Here is a 21,093-nt window from a genome sequence, read left to right as displayed (position 1 = left end):
GAAAGTCCCCCAATAAGTTATTCCTGTGCCGTCTCACAAGATGACATTCCCAGTCTAGTAGGGAAATTTTAACACCAGCAACTACTTTTATTTCAAAACACAAAATCTTGGCTTTACTAGAACTAGAGTGAGTTTTCTAGGGACTTGAAATTCAATACGTAGAAAAGTATTCTGCCTTCTTCAAGCTGCCCAAAAAATATGGCTTGTGTCACACACAGGTTAGAAATTGTGTGATCAGACATTCAAAACAGTACCAGACAAACCCAGCGTAGGCTGTGAAGAACACGCTCCTCATATTCCCAGAAACAGTTCATGAAAATTTCACCAAGTGGAAACTGAGTTGTGTTCTGTTTTCCAGCTCTAACGTGTGAATGTTTCTTCTATAGTTCTTGCATGAAACAGGAACTGTTTTCAACAGCATCTCAGATTCAACCCCCCCCCCCTTTTTTTTTTAAATTGGTTGGAAATCGTAACCCAGGAAGCATTTTGAACACAAACTTTCTCACAATCAAGTGGAGTTTTCAACTGACATCACCAAGACCTGCATTTTACCTCTTAGGTTTAACCATGTTTTGAAGAATGCCCAGCAGAATGGGATTTTCCATGGAACCATGACATTTGAATACCCCCTGTACAGGCAACAGTAAGAAAGGATTTAGACTTGGAGAATATTCACTTACTTACCCCATATGCCACTCAACATGTTTTAAAATTCCAAGGAATAAATACTCCTTGTGCTTGTCCCCACAGCAGGGCAATGTCTGAAAAGGGCATGTTTATTACTCTGGGATAGGTGGACTTTTATTTCCTACAAGATTTGATTTCTGAAGTAATTTTCCAGTTTTTATTGCTACTTTTGGATAAAATACCTGTGAAGGAAGAATTGGTATGTTTCAAAACTAAAATCTGTACTTGTTTCAAAACATTTAAGTAGTCTGCATATACAAATTATGGTAGGACTTCTTTTTCTTATATGTATCCTTTGCTTTCCAAGACAGCAAGTTTCCAGAGTTCCCTGGGTACAGAAGTGTCTGTGGTCTACACACACATAGCTTCAGCTTCACACAAACAAAACCCTTCAATTAAAAAGCAAATCCTCCCTAAGTAATATGATCACACAAACAAGCCAAACCCTGAAGGAGATTGATCAAAGCCCAAGAAAACGCACTGTTATTCCAAAAGCCCCTTACTTCACCCACTGCAAAATACCAAAGAAATACACACAGAACACTGACTTAATTAAAAATTATGTCATGTGCTGAGAGCTGTACAAATTTGATGCAATTTCTAGATAAGGACTTGTATGGCCAAAGGACTTTTTTCAGTTTTATCAGTCAATTAAGAAAGGAAAAGAGAAGTAACTCTCTCTCCCCCTAAAGCTAGTCCTGTAATTTCCTGGTACATTTTCCAGGCCAAGTGAGACTGCAAAGATCTGTGCTGTGGTACACAGTGTTCATCTGGATTTCCAAAACATTCCCTATGCACCTGTTATTGCCTCTGTTACACTTCTTATGACCTATACCTTATTCTAAATGAATGTATGTATTAAATATGCCTGTGTGTATAGAAATAGACACATATGCACATGCTGTACACACACAAGTACATACAGAAATATACATGAAATGCATAAGATACATGTGTAGATTGGTTTCATGGAGTTGCACTTTGGAAACTTGTATTCCCTCAGGTTGCTTTTACAGAGATGCTCCCCTCTCTGCACCCCACCTCCTGCAACTCCTGAGACAATAATACTGAGCACTTTGGAGAGTCAAGCCAAAGAAGCTGATTCAGGAATCAGCATAAACTTCAAACATAGCATGGCACAAACTTGGCACTTTTGTCCTGTTGCCTCCTGTGCCAGCCTGTATCACCCCTAATGTTAATGTTCCAGCCTGTGGTCAACACCAAGCTGCTTCAGACAATGAGGATTCACCAAATACAGTGCCATCGTAATCTCTGATACTAGAAAACTAGAATTATATGTAGAAAAGTTAGCTTTTTGCAATTTCCTTTTAAGACAGTATGCAGTCAGCAGAAAAAAAAACATAAGCAGCACATAGGACACTGCCTACCTCCATTGTTACAGAAGTCATCTCTGAGTTAGCCATGGAAGTCATTCACATCATTCCAGTTCTGATCTTATTGCATCATTCAATTCACTTTTATTGCTTCCAGTGAGTATCTTCATGACCCGTATTTGAACAGCAATTCACTCAGTTTGTAAATATTCAAATTTACAGTGGTCACTTGCCATAGCTCACCATAGACACATATGAATTTTATCCCATCCTATCTGTCTATTATGCACTGAATGACAACTTTTATTCAAAAAGAAATCTGAGAAATAAAATATTACAGGCATTAATAAAACTTTGCAAAGAATGACATAATAGTCCCATAACCCTTTAGTGAGTTGAAAATTAAGTGATCTTCAAACCTCCTATTACTGTAATAAAAAAATCAAGTACTGTAAAATAACATTTAAGCTAGAGAAATTAGACTTGTAAATGAAGAAAATATGATTTTTCTGGACAGGTAGATCTAGCTGTTGTAGTTGTTTTCCCATAATAATTAAGTTTGATAACGCCTAACAAGGATTTACAAGAAAAAAACCCACCTATTTTATTTAAAAATAAATTTAGGTGATAAGCAGTAACAAGTAGAAACTGAAGTTACTTTGAAAAGGATAACCAGACTAGAAACCACCAAGTGATCCGAAGGCCTGGGAACAGTTCACATCATTTCTTAACATCACTCTGAGTCACCTGTCACGCGGAGCCGTTTCTCTCTTCCAGGCTCTTGCAGGGCTGACCTTGGTGAGTCTGCCCAGCAGGTGGCTTTGATCCTCTCCCAGGCATGTACAAACCCATTGGGTGAAGTTCCTTCACACAGAAAACCATCAGTGCTGCAGTAGAAAATTAGTGGCTACATTTAAGTCATTATTTGAAGCCCTCAGAGCTTCTAGAGCATCTCCTCTGGAAAACCCCATTTCCATAAGTCGTGCGACCTGGAAAAGAAATGAAGTAGCACCACTTTAAAACCAGAGTTTTATTCACACTGTGTGCGCATTAGTCAATAATGTCAGAAATCACTTTTCCACTGATCAAAGACCTATCTGGAACAGCATGCTTCAAAACGTTGCCACAGAGATGACCACTTTCCACCACTTAATTCAAAGTCAATTGCAGAAAATGCCACACCTGTATTTTCCTGGCTGGTCCAGTTTTGAAAAAAGAGTAAAATCCAAAGTCTGGTACCACATATGACAACTACAGTCTGACATGGGGACTTGCTGCTCTCAACAAGAACAAGATCTCAAGAAACCAACACTGACCAAAACACAGAATTATAGAGCAGTGCCTTGAGAGGCTGACCTGGAACAGAGGCTAGACAGTGTTAAAGAAATAAAGTAGGTATTTATTGAAAGGCCTTCAAAGGATACACCTTGGGCAGTACAAGAGCCTGGCCGTGGCTACACCCAGGATGGACCCAAGATGGATGCAAGATGGACAACTGGTCATGAGTTCTCACACTTTTATAAGTTTTGGTCCATTTACATACGGGGGTCAATTGTCCCATTACAGCTTCAGCTTATGAAGTTCAATCTTCCCAGATTTCTGTCCTCAGTTCACCATTGTTTACACTTCTTGGGCCCGAAGCTGCAACACTGTCCTTGGTTCTCAGGCTGGAAAAGGATTGTTCTATCTAACTAAATTGTGAAGAGAACTTGCTAACACTTTATATGAAGCTCACAGTTACACACTAAGGCAGTGCAGAATCTGAAAAATATGAAAGCTAAAACTTAAGCTATCAAGATGAGAAAACCTATCCAGAACAAATCTTCAGCTCTTTTCCTTGAAAAGAGCTATTTCTCTGGAGGGCATAAAAACCCCTTAAAACTATTCATTCCAGGTGTTGAGGGTTTTTAAATAAACCTTAAAGTTAGTCCTGAAGTAGAGGCAGTACAAAACTTAAACTGATTTAGTAAAATTCTTGGAGGGCTTCTTCATATATTCAAAAAAGCACTTTTTTTTTGCCATAAACTTCTGTAAAGCAAAAATCAATGACATCTGATGAAAGAATTATGTGGGAAAAGGCACATTAAGATAGCGATTTTGTTAAATCAATAACCACTTGACCAGCCCTCTTTATAATATCATGTACTTGACACCTAACCTTTGTGCTCTATGTTAACAGATATTCAAAGCACCATGTGTAAAAAGGCAACTGCATGCATAACCACTTTTAATTTGTGGTTAAATATCAATTCAAAGTACATTTAAAATCTGCAAGTCTCACTCTGGTATGATTGAGTGTCGCAATATAACTCATTCACTTTTCTAACTAATCTTCCAGAAGAGGAAAAACAAGGTGTGTGAGGGCAGGGAATGGCATGTAAAAGTAACTGTGGCCACTGGCAGCATAAAGCATTCCTCATCCTGCTTCAAAAGGCCTTATGACCAGACATCACAACTCCTGAACCTGAAAGTCCCGAGCTACAGAAGCTGCCAGAGAGCAACTGCTACTCCTCCTCTGCCTGCAGTGAGCCTGCAGCAGCAGAGTGAAACAGGAACACAGAAGAGCTGTACACATCTCAAAAGGAATCTTCCCAGAGTACAAGACCAACGTGCAGCACTAGCACTGAAAGTATTTTTAAAAGAAAGTTGCCACCAAAAGCAGCTTTTCTTTCCTCTAAGACACCTCCAGAACTTTCAGCACTTTTAGTCATCTCTGCTTTGGGACTTCCTGAGAAGCATACAACTGCCAGATTTGCCCAGAGGCGTGGGTCCTCCTTTTCTTAATATAAATACATCACCACAACACATTTGAGAACAGCTACAGAATACCAACCTTATAATCCAGGGCTACATTTTTTCCACATTCTTGTAGGGAGAGAAATGAATTGTTACTTTCAACACTTCTGCAACAGCAGTTTAAGTCCAAACTTGATTTCCTAACCTGTAACTCTTATTTTTCATCTAAGATTGTGGTTTTTTATGAGAGAAAGGGCAGGCAGTGGAATAAAAACTAACCACAGAAATACACTTCAGAAGTAAAACTTCTGTTCCAGTTGCCATGAATTCTAACTTTAAGAAATGGTGGATGGAATTGCAACATTCCTATTTGCAGAAATATTCATAAAGCATCACGGTGAATAGTAACAACAAAAACCTCTTTTCATCTGAGCCTAGTTAAACTACAGGAAATTAATCCAGCTCCAGGAAACAGAGTGTATAACAGGCAACAGTAACTAAAGGTGCTAAAACCCCACAAGAAATGCAGAGATTTTGGTACCAAAAGCATTACAAATGCTCACAAACTTTAATGTGATGAACAGATGAAACCCTTGCGTTTCTGCCATTTTAAGACAGCTTGTGTTGCTATTAGTACAGTCTTGAAAAACCAAAGGTGCTTTAATGACTTCTTTGCAGGGTAACTAGAGAGCCTTGCAAACCACAGCAATCAAGTGAGCCCTACATCCTCAATACATGAGAAAAAGTAAGTGTGTATTGCTTTCATAAATCTGGGCCTAAAGGCCTTGGGGTAAGAATCCTGTGTAAGTCAGACTAGTAACTATTTCATTAGTTTCAGCCCAAAAATAAAAGTCCCCATAAATGGAATTTGTCAATAAAACAAATAAGCAAGCCAACCAAGCAGGGAAATCTTTTGGCCCATCCCATACTGGCGCTGAGTAGGCTTTTAGGACAGCCAAAACTAAGTTTCTGGGTTTTGTCTCAGAAGGTGCTTTTTGGTGTGGGGGTTTTAATTTTTATTTTCTTTTTGTTTGTTAGTTGGGGTTTTGTTGTTTTTTGGGAGGTTTTTTACTTTTTAAACCTTTCTAGATGTAGCCCAGGAGGTTTGCAGTCAAAAGTGCAGTTCAAAGTTTTGAACATTTTGAACATATTCTAACATCTAGTCAAAGCTAGAAATCAGATCATAGGAAAGACTTCTGTTTGGGACAAGCTCAGTTTAAACTAAAAATTACAGTGCTGCTACCAAGTGTTGACTTAAAAAGGAAAAAGGGAAAGAAACCTATTCTTGTTCAAAGGCAGCAGAGACCTTACAGTATGAAATGGCCAATACAGCTAACTGCAGGTAGACTACAACCTGGAGAACTTGACTGCATGCAATAAATCCTGAATGCAGGAATAAGACCAATCTTAAATTCTTAAATTTCTGAGTAAATAATCATCCCTTTTGAGAATAAAACTAGCAACAAAAGTCTAGAAGTCTAAATCTATACTTGATAGAAAGGACAGAAGCTTCTCTGTGGCATCAGTTGACCACAATACTGTGTGAAACATTCAAGTTTTAGCCCAAGTGTGTTTTGCAGCCCACAGTTGGTACAACATTCTTATTTTAAAATAAACAAAATGACTGAATTGGAAACTTTAGCTGGGGACTTCAGCAAAGATGATGTCTATATGAAAAATAATGAGATTTATTTATAATTCTTCTTTCTTTAAAACATTGATTTTATCATATTTGAATAATCTCCACTACTGAAATCATCAACATTAAAATGCTAAGTACAAGCAGTAACACATAAAACTAGAAACTCCCAAGTAGCTCTATAACTCTGGTTTGGATAGTAATGACAATATGCTCTTTCTGTATTGCGACCATTACCTTATATTCTAATTTTTGTTGCTATAGAAACCATTAGAGCAACTGGGTAAACAGATGATAAGAAATCATTAGAGATTAATTCCTAACCATTTTTAATGCCATTTTAAAATAGAAAGTGTTTACCTGCTCTTCAGAAACCTCTGTAGGTGGAGGTATGCCTTGTTCAGACGGGTGATGATCTTGATAATTCGCATTATGTCTATGACGTAAAGGAGGAAACAGTCTATTCCAGTTAATCATACCACCCTGAAAGCAGATACTACTGTCAGTCTTTGCAAAAAGAACTACAAATATTTTAAACAAACACATCATCTGTACCACATAATATGAAAGCAGATGCTTAAGTAAAGTACTTTATTTTAAACAACAAAAACTGCTGTAGTGTGGTATGAAGCAGACATCGGACTGGTTACTGCTTTGCTAGTTAATTGAAGTAATCACTGCAAACTAAGGAAAAATGCTAAGAGAAGGAGGAAAGGATGTTTCAGATCCATTAGGATAGATCTGGTTTACTACAATGACAGGTTTCTGAGGCTGAAAAACAGCTGTCTTTACTAACAGGGGTTCACCTGGCAAGAGGTGCAACAGTGGGTTCTACAAGTACTTTACAAAACTGTTGCTGAAGATAACAATGGAAAAAGAGTACAAGAAATAAGTGAGGGAGAAAAAGCAAAAGGGGCTTCTTAGTGCGTCAGTAAAATCACATCAGGAAACTCAGAATAAAGCCAACCTTCAGGACACCGGGGACTTTCATGCAACTGACTACTTCTGTGACACTGGTGTGACTTGCAGACCCACCACATTTACCTAACTTTAACTTCTGTGTATTAAATATTGTTGCACAACCTGGCCATGTTCCAGCGCCAAAACATCTTGTAACTACATAGCAATAATGCAAACACACAGGAGTAACATAGGTATGGTACAAATTACACAACTGAAACTTCTTAACAACCAAGCTTCAACTCTTGTAAGACATTTGGAACATAAAGAAGAAATACTACAATACAAGCTTTATAATTTTCCAGAAATAATGAACCATCATTTCATTAGCTTACATGGACATTTTTGAAGGGATTTTGTATCCCACAAAGCCCATAGATCCTGCGAGCAGGCAAGAGCAAACCCCAATCTCTCTTTTCTATGGTTTGTTGAAACATCTTTTGCAAACTGCAAAACTTTCCCTCCTCCCCTGATCTCCCTGTTACTATGGAGAAGATCCCCCTCCCTTTCTGTATATATAGGACATGGCCTTCCTTCCTCTAGTTGCTCTATTTTAGTTCTATAACGTTGTTTCTCAGAAGGCCTTCCTCTTACGAGAGTTTTTTCTTTTCTTCTCTCAGAGTGCTCTTCCTGCCTTTATGTACCCTCAGAGCATTAAATCCCCTCTGCTCAGATCAGCAACAGATAAATGTGCTCCTAGATCACAAAAAAAAAAAAAAAAAAAAAAAAGCAAGCATTCCTGCCCTTTCCTTTGTTTCCTTCCTTGCTGTCTAGAGGAGACCCAACCAGCCCAGACACCACAGTGGGCAGTACAATGGCACATCTAAAAAAGCATCTGAAGAGTCATGAGACTTGAAACATCAGCTCGAGAAAAAATCTAGTCCCTTCTATACTAGAGTACATTTTTCTCTGTGAAGATATGAAATAGCCAGAAGTTTCAAGACATAGATTCTATTGTTAGTGAATTTAAATTTGAAAAATTATGTGTCTACATTTCTCATACTGTATAAAATATTTGCTTAAAATTCATGAGGTTTTGACCAAAGGATTCTGTGTAAGTCTCATGTTAGTCCAACAGCAGAGTGATTTGGAGCGTAAGCCTAAGAAGAAAGAGGGATGTCAGATGTTCCACTGACACTACTGCACTACCTTGTGGTCTTGGGAAATCGTGTCCTGTACTTTCCCACCAATAATTTCCCATAACTCAGAATTACCTTGAGTTTTAATTCACAAACTTTGAACTTCTCACAGTCTACTAAGCTTTACAGTTCAGTGAGAGCACTGCACTAATGCTGCTTTACCTGTTTTTAAGAGATTTTTTTTTAGAGATTTCTTGAGGAGGAGAAAGTAATGCTGCCATAAGTCATTCACATTGAATGGATAAAAATACTAACTATGACAAATTCCTTTGAAGCACCTTAAGTCATACACAATAATGTATATTAAATATAAAATCTACAATAAATATTAATTTACCTTTTTCTCAGTGTGTCTGAAGACTGGAATAAATGTACCTTTCAAGCAGTGCCCTGAGCTTCAGCACTGAGCTGCTTATTCCAGTTTGGTTTTGAATCCTCCCTGTCCTGTGCTCTCACCTACCACTACAGACACACTTGTTGACTTCCTTACCTTAAGCCTACAATATAGTTTGCATTAACATACACAAAATTCATTATTTTCAATAAGAACTGCAGTTTCCTTAAAAATATAATTATTTTGTTTTGAAGGTTTACAGCAGATACCTTAATGAACTACAGATGCTGACTGAAGCATTCAGAAGAGTTTCGCATGAAGGCCACTTCCCAAAGAAAACAGACTAGACAAATTAGGTCAAAATAGGGTATTTCAATTACCTTTTGAAACTGTGATAAACATCAATTTATCAGTTCTTAACTATATTAATGAGAGGAAAATGTCCAACAATAAATGGTATGTCAACGCTGACGGTTAGGATTAATCCCGACATTGTGGTCCACCTCTCATCTGTGTAATACTTTTAAACTGCAGCAAAACCAGGTGGATTAGAATCCTTTATCTTAACTGCAGGAAAACTGTTTCCCTTCATAGTCTTGCTTCTAATTAGATGACACACATCCACAAGGTCAGGCTCAAAAAAGCAGGGATTCAAGGAACTGCAGCAGGAACTATGGGACTGGTAATGTGGTCAGTCTCATAAAGATAAGGAAAAACTGGGAAGTACAGCTAATGCCTTAAATCCACAGAAGATGGAGATCAAGGCTACAGATTTGCAGTATGGATGGTGACTGTGCAAAGACCTTCAGACAACCTTAACTATCACAGCAGAAATACGTGAAGATCTGTTTTGAACTGAACCATACCAAGCATCAAATAATGTCTTAACATTAAGTAATTATCACAAATTTTAGTTTAAAAAATGCACAGAAGGAGATTTCCAGACCAATATTCATTCTTTCCTCACATAAATTATTTTGCAGACCTCCCCTTCATAAACTTATGAACATTTCTGTATTGCAGTGGTTTTACACTGTGCTACCAGACTTACTGTGAGAAGTCAGGAAGATTTCACATGAAGATATTCAGTCTGATTAGTTTACATAAGAGATGCTTCTAAACCATCTGAGACTTCCTCCTAGGCAATCAGCAAATCATATTTAAGCATTTCATATTATACCTGACCCTCAGCACCAGCATCCAACAGCACAGAGGGGCTCACACCAATCTCCCCAGTCTCCACAGAAGCCTTGTCTCAGATAACAGAGCTCTCTGAACTGGTCCAAAACAATAAGCAGTGGCTATGCTCCAGGGTCCACTATGTAAGCTCCTTTCCTGAGCAGCACTTTCAGTGACAAGTGTTTGCCAGTCATTTAGTGAAATCCAGGAAGTTCTTCTGTGATTCCAGTTGGCAGTTTGTTATAAAAAGAATTAAGTTTAAGACTACATGGTTTGGGGGCTGAGACTTAACATGACCCAGGACTAGGTAAGGAGGATGCCTTAAACCTCTTATATCCAGAGCTAGATTCCACAACTGACAGACTTGGGATATCTTGCAGTGAGATTATCTCAGGTAGTATTTTTCTTGGTCCTGATCTTTGGTGGGAACAGCCAGTGAAGGTGTACTGCTAGAAAATGAGAAGCACTGAAAAATTCTAGACTATGATTCAAAAAAATGCTGTGCACAATTTGGTGCCTGGGCCCCTATCTCTGTTCACAACTTCGTCTTCAACAAGTCATCAGGAAAAAGATTTGACAAAAGCACTGCTTCATTAATTATCTGACTAGAAGGCTCACAAGACAAACTGAAGAAAGGCCTATAAACCTTTCTCCCCCCCCCTCCCCCTTAATCCTATGCTGTAATTTTTTAGAAAAAGTCCGAAGTTTCCTTTGGTTTAGCAGCACAGACTGGGGAATCAGTTATTTTGAGTTCTTTGTTACTTCCTGATAGGACACAAACATACCAAGGAAGTAATTTCACTGGTCTCTAATATATCACTATTGGAAATGGATTATGAGAACACTGGTGATGTTGGAACTTCCATTACAGGAAGACAACAAATTTGTCACAAGTTTAGATGACCAAAGAATGAGATTCAAGAATGGACTGGACTAAAGAAACGGGAAAATAGTAGCTCTTCATTACAGAAAAGGTCTTGAGGAAATGCCATATTGATTATTTATTCCTGGATAGCTGCCAAGGCTTTACATGTGCCTTCTGAGGTCACATCCTTGACTTTTTTTAATTTGGGTTGTTGTTTTTTTCGTTTAGTGGTGACTGGGACAATTCTGTTTACACTAAAGAAGTATCCTCCTTTCCTACAGATTAAGGAAGAAATATCTAGAGCTAGTAAATGTGTCTGATCGTACAGACTGCTAAAACCCTAGTTATGTCATTTCTTTTTAGATAATCTCCTTCTCTGTTTTGAAAAACAGCTCAATGTGTTTCCCACTTATACACCTGCCATGGCATATTTTGTAAAAACACTTATCCAAAGCTTGACAAATAAAAGTGTTGTATTACGGACAATTAATAAATATCCAGTTATGTAGCTTTCAGATATGCACACATTTTAATCAAATTAATTTAAAAAGAAATTAAAGAAAAGGCTTTATAAAATCCTCTTGAAAGTGATGCATGTGGTTAAGATATTTTGATAATGCTATCTCCTGTAGATGGTTAATGCCAACTTGTCATCTGTTTGCACAAACAGGATGCACCTCCTGATATGTCCTGTTCACCTTTTTATAACGTAATAACCACAGTGAAAAAAAAAAAAGGAAATTGCTTTGCATTTCACCTTTTACATTTGAAAAATATTCCACTCTGTATAGAAGCCTTTACTTGATAAAGACATAAATATTGTCTTACCTTTTTTCATATAAAGCTTCATTAAAAAATTTACTGAAAACAAGAAACATTGACTTGCTTTTCTGGCATAAATTTTTCAACAATTCATTGACTCTAAATTCCATATATTGATGATAGAAACAAACAAACAAACAAACAAACAAACAAACAAACAAAAGCATAGCCTTGGATGACATGATATCTGCTGCCCCAAACATTGCATTAGAGAGAAAAATGGTGAAATTTCCAGTACACTTACTCAAAGTCTAGCTTATTTTTCTGAGGATAAAACACTTCTGTTTTTTTGGTTCTTTGGGGAGACTTTTTTTTGTGTTTTGTTTTTATCTTACTTTAATAACTTCCCTCTTTTTAAAGAGGGGTAGAAACAAAATAGAATTAATGTTGCAAGCATTGTTCTTAACGACAGAAAGAATTTTTCACCAAGTAAAGCACCCCAGCAACTTCTAATGATATTCTAATTTCCTGGAAATTTATCCTACAGACAAGTCTATTCAGCCAAAAGGCTCTGTCTCCAGCTCTTAGTTTCTGCATCCTGAACTTTGATGCCTGTGTTGTCCCTGAGGAGCTCATGTGTCACACAAGTTCAGAAATCCACATGCGGTCTTTTCTGAAGCCTGATCATCTATTTCCTTTGAAATCTAGAAGGAACACCTTAATCTGGCTTCTGAAGCTGCCTGAGAGACAATGGAAGGGATTTCAGCACTGGCATGACACTGGGGGTATCCAGTGTTCTGAATGCTGAAGGCAGGTCCATCAGCATGACCACAAACTTGAGGAAATAGTTCAGCTCTGTTTTAGACATTTTGCACAAAACAGAGTGAGTTTCAATCCTTGCCCCATGGCTCTTTGGATTTGGACTGGTGACACTGAACTGGTATTAAAGCATGATGACTAAACAGATAATTCCTCACTCACCTCCTATGCAAAACCTTTTCAAAGAGTAATAAGGAATAAGTAGAGACCAAAATAAAAGTGAGAAACCAGAGCTTTAAAATTGTTTTGATTTGACAAACTGAGATAATAAACTCTTGGCACAAAGGAAACTCAAACCTAAATCCTCCAAAATAATACATAAGCACATTCTTTAGTATATAAAAGGCTAGTTGTGATGACACAGGGAAAAACAGATTAGCATCCCATTCTAGGATGTGAAGGCTCAAGTTCTGTCTTAGGCTGCAAATAGGATTAGCTTCCATTTTTTAACATCTCAAAGTCAATATACGAGGTGTCATATGCAACACTTTGCACCTGTTGCACCTCTTAAGGTATCTGTCCTGATTTCAGCTGGGATAGAGTTAATTTCCTGCTGTGTTTTGGACTCAGTATAATGTTGGTAACACACTGATATTTTGGGATTTGCTAAACTGTATCTTAAGTCAAGGACTAATTTTTGTGTGTCTCATGCTCTGCCAGTGAGGAACACAAAAAAAGGCTGGAAGGTTGCATAGCTGGGACAGGTGAACTGAACTGGACAAAAGGACATTCCACACCACAGAGCACCATGCCCAGTATATAAACTGTGAGTTAACCAAAAGGAGGGCTGATCCAGGTTAGGGAATGGGATCCGGCCTCTGTCAGCCAGTGGTGAGGAAATGTATTGTGCATCAGATGTTTGTGGGTCTTAGAATTTATTGTTATTATTACTACTACTACATTTTACTTGGTTTCAATTATTACACGGTTCTTAACCTAATTTTGATTCTCCTCACCACTTCACCAGGGTGGCAGGGGGAGGTGAGAGTGGCTGTGTGGTGTTTAGTTGCTGGCTGGGCTTAAGCCACCACAGCAGCACAATAAGGAACAAAGGGTGGAAGCAGCTCGCAGCTGTTATGTGCGAGTATCAGAGTTCAAACCAGAAAACCTGAATATTAAGGAGGACCATGTACTATCTGAACTACAGGTTTCTTTTTTACAACATGCTATGGAAAATGGCACTCTAGAAGAAGAAATGGCCTGTCAAGACTCTCTCAGTGCAGACTGGAAGGACAACAGACACAGACCTGGAATCCAATAATTGACTGCCCCCAAAACAGATGCCTTATTTGCTTCACGTTCATTAGAAATGAAGGGACAGGTACATCTAAAAAAAACCCTAACTTCTGTAAGTAGGACTTGATCCAACAACAGTGAATTAAATACTCTGGAAGTGTCTTGGGTGATTTACGTCATAAGTTTTTTTTATAAGAAATTCCTCTGGTTAAATTGCCAGAGTAAGGGGATACAGACCAATCACACAGGAGAATAAAAATACTCTATTTCCCAAACAATTTATTTGCTTTGAAATAAAACAGTGTTTAGCTTTAGAAAGCAGTCCAAGCACTGCTTCTCTAGGGAAGATGATTACAAATATTAAACCAAATTCAAAGGCTATAGCTCAAAAGCCGAGTCAAAACAAAAGAGAATTTCGTAATTCCATTCCAAGAGAAAAAATGATTATTCAATATATGAGCAGGGTGCTACCAATGAGCAGGAGATAGAGAAAGTCAATCTTGTGATTGTGACAGCTGGCTGTTTATGAGACACACTCAGCTTTTTCTAATTGTACTAGTGTTTGTTGGCTCTAGTTTCTGTCAGCTTGTGGAATTTCCAACTTCCATAAAAAAGACAGAAATCTGAAGTTTCTGTGGTAGTCTGTAGAGGAAATAGTCATAAATTGTTCATTACCTGGATCAGGAGTCTGGAAATCCAACATTTTAAATTTCACACCTAGAATCCTTAAAAGAAGCTATGCAGCAAAATAATCCACAATGTCTAAACAGCAGTGGGTTATCAGTTGCTGCAAATACATTATTGAAATGAAACAGTTAAAAAACAGAGTTCAGGCATGCCAGCAGCATATGCAGTTTTTACATCCAATAAACTCTTGACATAAATCCAAGTTTATTTTCAACACAAAGAAAGTAATATTAAACAATTACAGAGAATAACTAAGGCTTGAAAATGCCAGAAGAGCACAAAAAAAAGCAAACGATGAGTTCAAGACACACAGGTCTGAAGGAAAAGATACTGTTTTCTCTACAAAAATTGAAGCTGTCTGTTATTCCAAAATGTGTCCACACATGTACACTGGCATGCAGAGGAAGGGAAGAGTGATGAAATTCTGACTCTAAATTTAGCCACAGTGATTACTATGGCAGCATACAAGCTTCATTCATAGGCTGAATCTGTAAATCGCTCACTGGTTAACACAATTCTTTAAAAATATGATGTCAAATCCTGTGCATGCATATCCCATGAATCTAGGCACAAAAGCTTTTTAATCCTATTGGTACCCTACATACCACTATCTCTAGAGTTTATGGAATTGTTGCTAAAGGCAGTTTCTATTCAAATAGGTCACAAAAACCCAAAGAAGCCTTAGTAACACAGACTGATTGTAACAGAAACCTAATTAGAGAAAAGACTTTGTGTGACACTTGGCTGAAAGTCTCACCCCTTTATTCAGGTAAAGCAGTTAGTTTCCTTCCTGACAATGATACCTACATTTGTGGAACAAAACTGAAAAGCTGATTCCATTCAAAGTTCTGGCTGTGAGAGCAAGGAGTTTTGTGGACTTGGCAATGTATAAAGGTTGCAGAAGGTCTTCATGGTTCAAAATAGTTGTTTGAAGGACTTCTTATTGGTACTCAAACTTGTGAAGTTATTCAATAAGACTTCATTGAAGTGCCACCTCAGTACCAGTAGAAGAGCTCAAAAAATATGCCTGGGTCTAGTTCTTCATCTGGAAAAAGCAGAACTGGACTGTCTAGGAATATATTCACTGGGGGTTTTATTTTCTACCATCATGAATGAGGATAACATTCCTGAGGAAGAATTCTTGAGCCAGGAAAATCTTTGCTCCATTAATCTATTTTTTTTCCCAAGGTCAGGAGTTTATTGCTTAGATATAACCAGAAGATAAATTACCAGTCTGGTGTCACAGTACTTAGTTGACAGAATATGAAACTTGCAAATTGCTCAGGATATGAGGCTCCCCATAACAATAAAGACACTCAGTGTGCCTACTCACAAGAACATCTCTCCTGTGTCCCAGGAGAAAGGTATCTAATGAATGAACAATTAGAGGAAGTCCCTTTGTTATATACAACTGTGTTTTTTGCAAGCAGCAGAATCTCATACACGATGAAGATGAGATACACATATGAGATACCATGTGGTATGAATCTAAGGAGAGCCTGGCCTCAGTGAAAATTAATGGCAGTTGGAAGAGAAGAACAAAAAGACAGGAGGGAAAAGACAACATAAACTTGAAGTGGCCAATAGGGTAGAAGGAGAGGTAGTGAAATTAAGATTTTCATATATGGCTGTAGGCTTGTTACAGTCTGGAGCAATGTGGTAAAGCTCTTCCCTGATCCAAGACACTTAAGAGAAGCCAAGAAGAAGGCAATACAATGTCTTTAACATGCTCAGCAAAAATGCTCTGCAGATACAGAACCCATTTTTCAAGATTAAGGGACTGAGGTTGATACACCACCCATCCTGAATGGGCACAGAGAGGAGTGCACCAAGAAGTTGTGTTTAATGCCAACAAAAGGTGCTTCCTACCTTTATGCAACCTTCCACCACCTCCCACATAACAGTCTGTAGTGACATCAGAGCAGCCAATACCACCTAGGCACGGAATCTTCCCTATCTATTAGCAATTTGGCTCTCTGCCAGCCTCCCTCCACGATTCAAGTGGGAAGTGAAAGTTGACTCCCTGATACCCACACTGGTGCACAGATGCAGCAGTTGCTTCCCTTTTCCCACCAGGGTTTTATTTGGGTTACAGAAAGATAAACTTTATAAAAATGCTGAGAAATAAAAGAGATCTAGAAATAGAAACAGCAGGAGAGGAAGACCAAAATTTTTATCAATACTACAGTATTGAAAGGATAAAATAGCAAATGATTACTGGTGGTCAGACATGATGGGAGAGAACTTCCCTGAAAGTGAAGAAGCATTTTATATAGAAGCAAATACAAAAGATGGGAAACAAGAGAGATGACGGTAAAGATGTGGCAGAAATGTGGGAGGAAAATGGCACAGTGGGGAATGAAAACGTGACAGTGATATGAAGGGGGAGAGAACATCAGATAATGGGAAAAAAAGGAAAACAGGACAACTATTTACAAAATAGGACAGACAAAAGAATGTGAAAGAAAAGAACTAAGAAAGCAAAGTTTTAACAGCAGTAACAAAATGGGGTATTTTTAAGGAATGAATATATATGGCACACATTTTATTCTACTGCCTTTAAAGGTGAATGTAGGTGATGCTAAGCAATTCATTTGGGACAGGATGGTAATTTCTCAGCAATATCCACAGGAGGAAATATAAAGAACACAGTAAGGTCTAGAAAGTTTTCTAGATGAACACTAGCATGTGTTTAAGATATCCATAGCAACTAGAAACCAATACAAAACCAGCCACTATTTAACCACACTCCCTGAGAAACTATCAACATGACAGTTTCAGACACAGTGCCCACCGAATATTTAAGAACTAAATTGAGGTACATCAAGTAATGAACCTGGTGGGTTTATTTTCGAGTTTTACCATACACTCAATCTACTCATTGAAGCCATGGGTATTTGACAACCCAGCACTCACACACTCAGTTCCATGCTTCAGGTTCCTCCAGACCAGAAGATTTCAGCTAGAAAAAGACTGGGAAAGGTAAAGCACAAAGAATTGCCAACAAAGAAATTCTGGGGTGATTGTTCCTTGCTTTTTCTTTAGTAGAAAGCATTCAAAGTGAATTCTGCTTTGGATAAAAGGGCTTAGTGAACAGCGGGGGAAAAAAAAAAAAAAGATAAAGTTATTTACATCTCAGTATCATAGAGGTACACTAGAAACAACTTCTGAGAAAGGTTTTTCCCCCAGTTTCTTCCCCCCCCTCCCTTTTTAATTTTTTTTTTTTAATTTTAACTTTTATATGTTGGTTTGCATAACTTATCAGGCTCACGTTCTTCTTGTAAAGACTCAAAGAATAAACTTACTATGAAAACCATCTATTTAAGAGAGGGGCCTCCCTTATGAGAGTCTGCCAACACTGCCCAGACAGTGGAGCCCCATTAAAAGCACTGATCTTCTCCTTCCATAATTCTACCAACATCCAGGGAAACAGTATGGTCTCATTTCTCAAACAGATGAATTGAAGTCTAAAGGAGTGGGAGGAATGAGCAGAGCACCTTCTCAAGGAGCAGCTGAACAAACTTGTTGTATTATGGCATAGAGAAGAAAGTTAAAGTTCACTTCTCTCACCAAGCAAAGCGGAAAGTGTGAGAGAAAATGTTAATTTATCTCACCTATGGCACACTACCTACAGACAGCATATTGGGACTTTAGAAATCCACACCACATTTCCCCAGAATATAATTCAAAGCCCTATCTGATGGCTGACATGTACTTACAACTTCTATTATTTTCCATTTCACAAAAAAACTATCTAAGAAACTGATCTGCATTCTTTATAGCTTCACTCCCACAGGTAAAATTATCATCTAAATTCTTTTCATCTCTAGCATGATCTGTTCCACTCCACTGTCTTCAAATTGCACCTTGCCAAATTTCTAAAGGCAAAAGAATCGCCCAAGCACAGCAACCCAGGAAATGGTTTTCAACTTTTCAAATATTATTTTGAGATTGAAAATAGTCTGTTTTTCATTTTAACCACTACAAAGCAACATTTGTGAGTGATGCTTTTTCCGATTTAGCTGCTGACCAGTAAATTCTGTGAGTGAGTCATTAAAAAACACCAGGTGGGTCAAAAGCTTTCATGACACGCCTTTTCTGAAGAGCCTCTATGAAACATTCATACATTGATCCTTTTGCCTTCTGATCACTGGTTTCACAGATTAGCACTACCAGTTAAATAAATGCAGTGCTCAAGTTAAAGGCTAAACATGAAGGTAACTTGAAAGTGTTTCAGCAACTTGTAAAGGGAGGCATCTTACTGATGTTCAAACAGTGTTCCTGCATTTTAGTCAAACCCCTCCACCTTTTTAAAGAATTCTATTTGAAGTCAAACATGAAAAGACATTTTTCTACTTTCATTGTTCATAGCCTAGGGAAAGGACAAGATGAGAAGAAAATGTTATCAACAGTTCTTTTATCATTTACCATTCGGAACTTATTTACCACTTTTTGTAATTAAAGATATATTAGAAAGACTGTCCTTCATAACTGGAAATGGCTTCTTTCTCACATCTGAAGAAACCTGGCAGCACACTTCCCAGATGCTTGTAGTTCAACATACAGTTTCAATTTGTTTTCTATTACAATGGCAACATTCAAGAATTGAATAATTTCTAGTTCAGTTCTTATGTTAAAAAGGATTAGCATTTTAATAAGAATAGAGAAAAATAGATTAGAAGTCTCTGCATGAGGAATAATTTCATCTTATTGAAATGTTAAGGAAAGAAGAAAAACAGAACGATGTTATCAGGGAGTAGAAACAAAGATTCAGTTGCAGACCAAAGCTTTATGTCATCACACCTCTATTTCTGGGACTGCATTAAGGGTAACACAGCTATAACAGTTTGCACTACCCTACCCCAAACACAAACAGAAGTCATGTATCAGTACAGAGCTGTGTTTCTGGCAAAGAAAACTCAAGTGAAAACAGTGAACACATCTAAGATACAGAATTGAGACACCACCTGCCTTGTTTTGTTGCCCCACAACACAAAGTTTGAGAATATCTGGATTTGTTGGTTTGTATAAAACAGAGAAAATAAAAAGACCCTGCAATTCTTTTCAATAAGGAAATAAACCAAGAGGATTAAACATGGCAAACAGAAAGTCACTAGTGGTTTACCTCTGTAAGGTAAGAGAATTTAATTTCTGCCCTTAAGATGCAACCTATACACCTACAAACAAAGGAATTACATAGAAAATTTTCAACCTCTCTGAAAAGGCTACTAACCAGACAGATACTCAGAAGGGTGAGAAGCATTTTGACTTCCTAACTTTAGCTTTAACAACTGCTTTCATTAAAGACCACCAGGAAGCAATCACTTTACCTTTCAGCCTCATTTTTTGTGACAGAATGCCAGGAGTACTGACATCCCCACAAGATTGTCTGCCATTCTACTCACATCCTGTGAAGCAGTTTTAACATATAAAGCTATATAAACCACTTAAATGACTATCAGCAGTACAACAGTGTATGAAAGACTGATGGAGAAAAAATTAAAAATACATTACTTTTAAGAAACAATGCAAGACCTATGAACCAAAAAAGTGTATTTCTTATAACAATAGAATCCTTAAAGAATGTATAGCAATACCTGCTGCTGTCTTTGCTGCCTCATTTGGGCAACCTGAGACATCATGATTTGACGATCCAGTAACTCCATTCTCTGCTGCCTCTGGATGTCAACTGTTGCTCCCATTCCCACTCGAACTTCATTTGTTGGTTCCACAGATGAGAAGACTGGTTCAAGAGTCCAAGAAAATATCTTTGCTACCCATCTGGGTACACAAAGAATTCGATGAACTTTTAAGATACTGCTATTGTAGCAAATCCCAGAAATCTAGAATCAAAAACGAAATGTTAACAAAACCCTGAAAACCAAAAAACTTAAATATACCACATTTGCTTTGAATTTGGCTGCAGGTAACGGTTGGTCGTTCTGGTTTTTAAAGCACTTTTACTGTATGTACTCACAGTTCTCAGTCAAGAATCAGAGAATGAACAGGGGATTTCTTTACTTCCCTACAGCTACAAATTATTGGTTTTTTAAATCTGTGTGGTGCATTGCCTGTGACTCAAAGTTGATTGGAGTTTTTTGTTTGTTTCAGAATTTGAGCCCAAGCCAAGTGACCCTTTCTAAAACTGGTCAAAATCAAAATAAAATTTTAATTTCTAGTAAAAGAGCTGGTGAGGGTATGCTGCATATTGACCTGAGAAGATTAAGACTGCTCTTGAGGATGCTGAAGCACTCTAAACACTCCTTCAAAAAAGCCCAAACCCCTTTAAGGCTTCTGTCCCCACCACCTAAGTCTCTCCTTCTAGTAAAAATAAAAGCAAACCAGTGGAACTGAAGTTAAATCTAAGACCATGCACACTCATATACACAATCATTCCAAAAGAAGCTCATCTATCTTACAGGAGGGGGAAAAAAATTTAAAAACCAATTAATTAAAAATGATGATACTGAAAAAGCCAGGGTTTTTTAGGTCCTTCTCCTACCCATAAGAAAAAAACACATTCTCTGTGTTCATGCTTGCTTTGGGGCATTATTTAATTTCATACTCCACAGGACAGAGAAATTCATATGACACATAAATGGATTTACAGTCATCACTCAGCCATTATTTTGAATGCCATTGTGAAGCCACAGCACTTGAACCCAAAGCAGTCCCATCTGCATTCTGCTTTATGCCACATTTCAGCATTTGCGACT

General features: G+C 37.8%; 1 protein-coding gene across 1 annotated transcript in view; it reads right to left on the bottom strand.

Moving 5' to 3' along the window:
- Nucleotides 1–467: 467 nt before the first annotated feature.
- UBAC2 (UBA domain containing 2) overlaps nucleotides 468–21,093 on the bottom strand; it is an 85,617-nt gene continuing 64,991 nt past the window's right edge. The window contains exons 7-9 of the mRNA XM_062487817.1: nucleotides 19,975–20,220; nucleotides 6,757–6,879; nucleotides 468–3,010 (exon numbers count right to left, since the gene is read on the bottom strand). Of these exons, the coding sequence (XP_062343801.1) occupies nucleotides 2,903–3,010; nucleotides 6,757–6,879; nucleotides 19,975–20,220 (477 nt within the window). The 3' untranslated portion in view covers nucleotides 468–2,902. The remainder of the gene's footprint in view (nucleotides 3,011–6,756; nucleotides 6,880–19,974; nucleotides 20,221–21,093) is intronic.

This window comes from Cinclus cinclus, chromosome 2 (assembly GCF_963662255.1).
Source record: "Cinclus cinclus chromosome 2, bCinCin1.1, whole genome shotgun sequence".
Lineage (NCBI taxonomy): Eukaryota > Metazoa > Chordata > Aves > Passeriformes > Cinclidae > Cinclus > Cinclus cinclus.
Note: the sequence above shows the minus strand (reverse complement) of the source record. Positions and strands in the feature narration are given on the sequence as shown.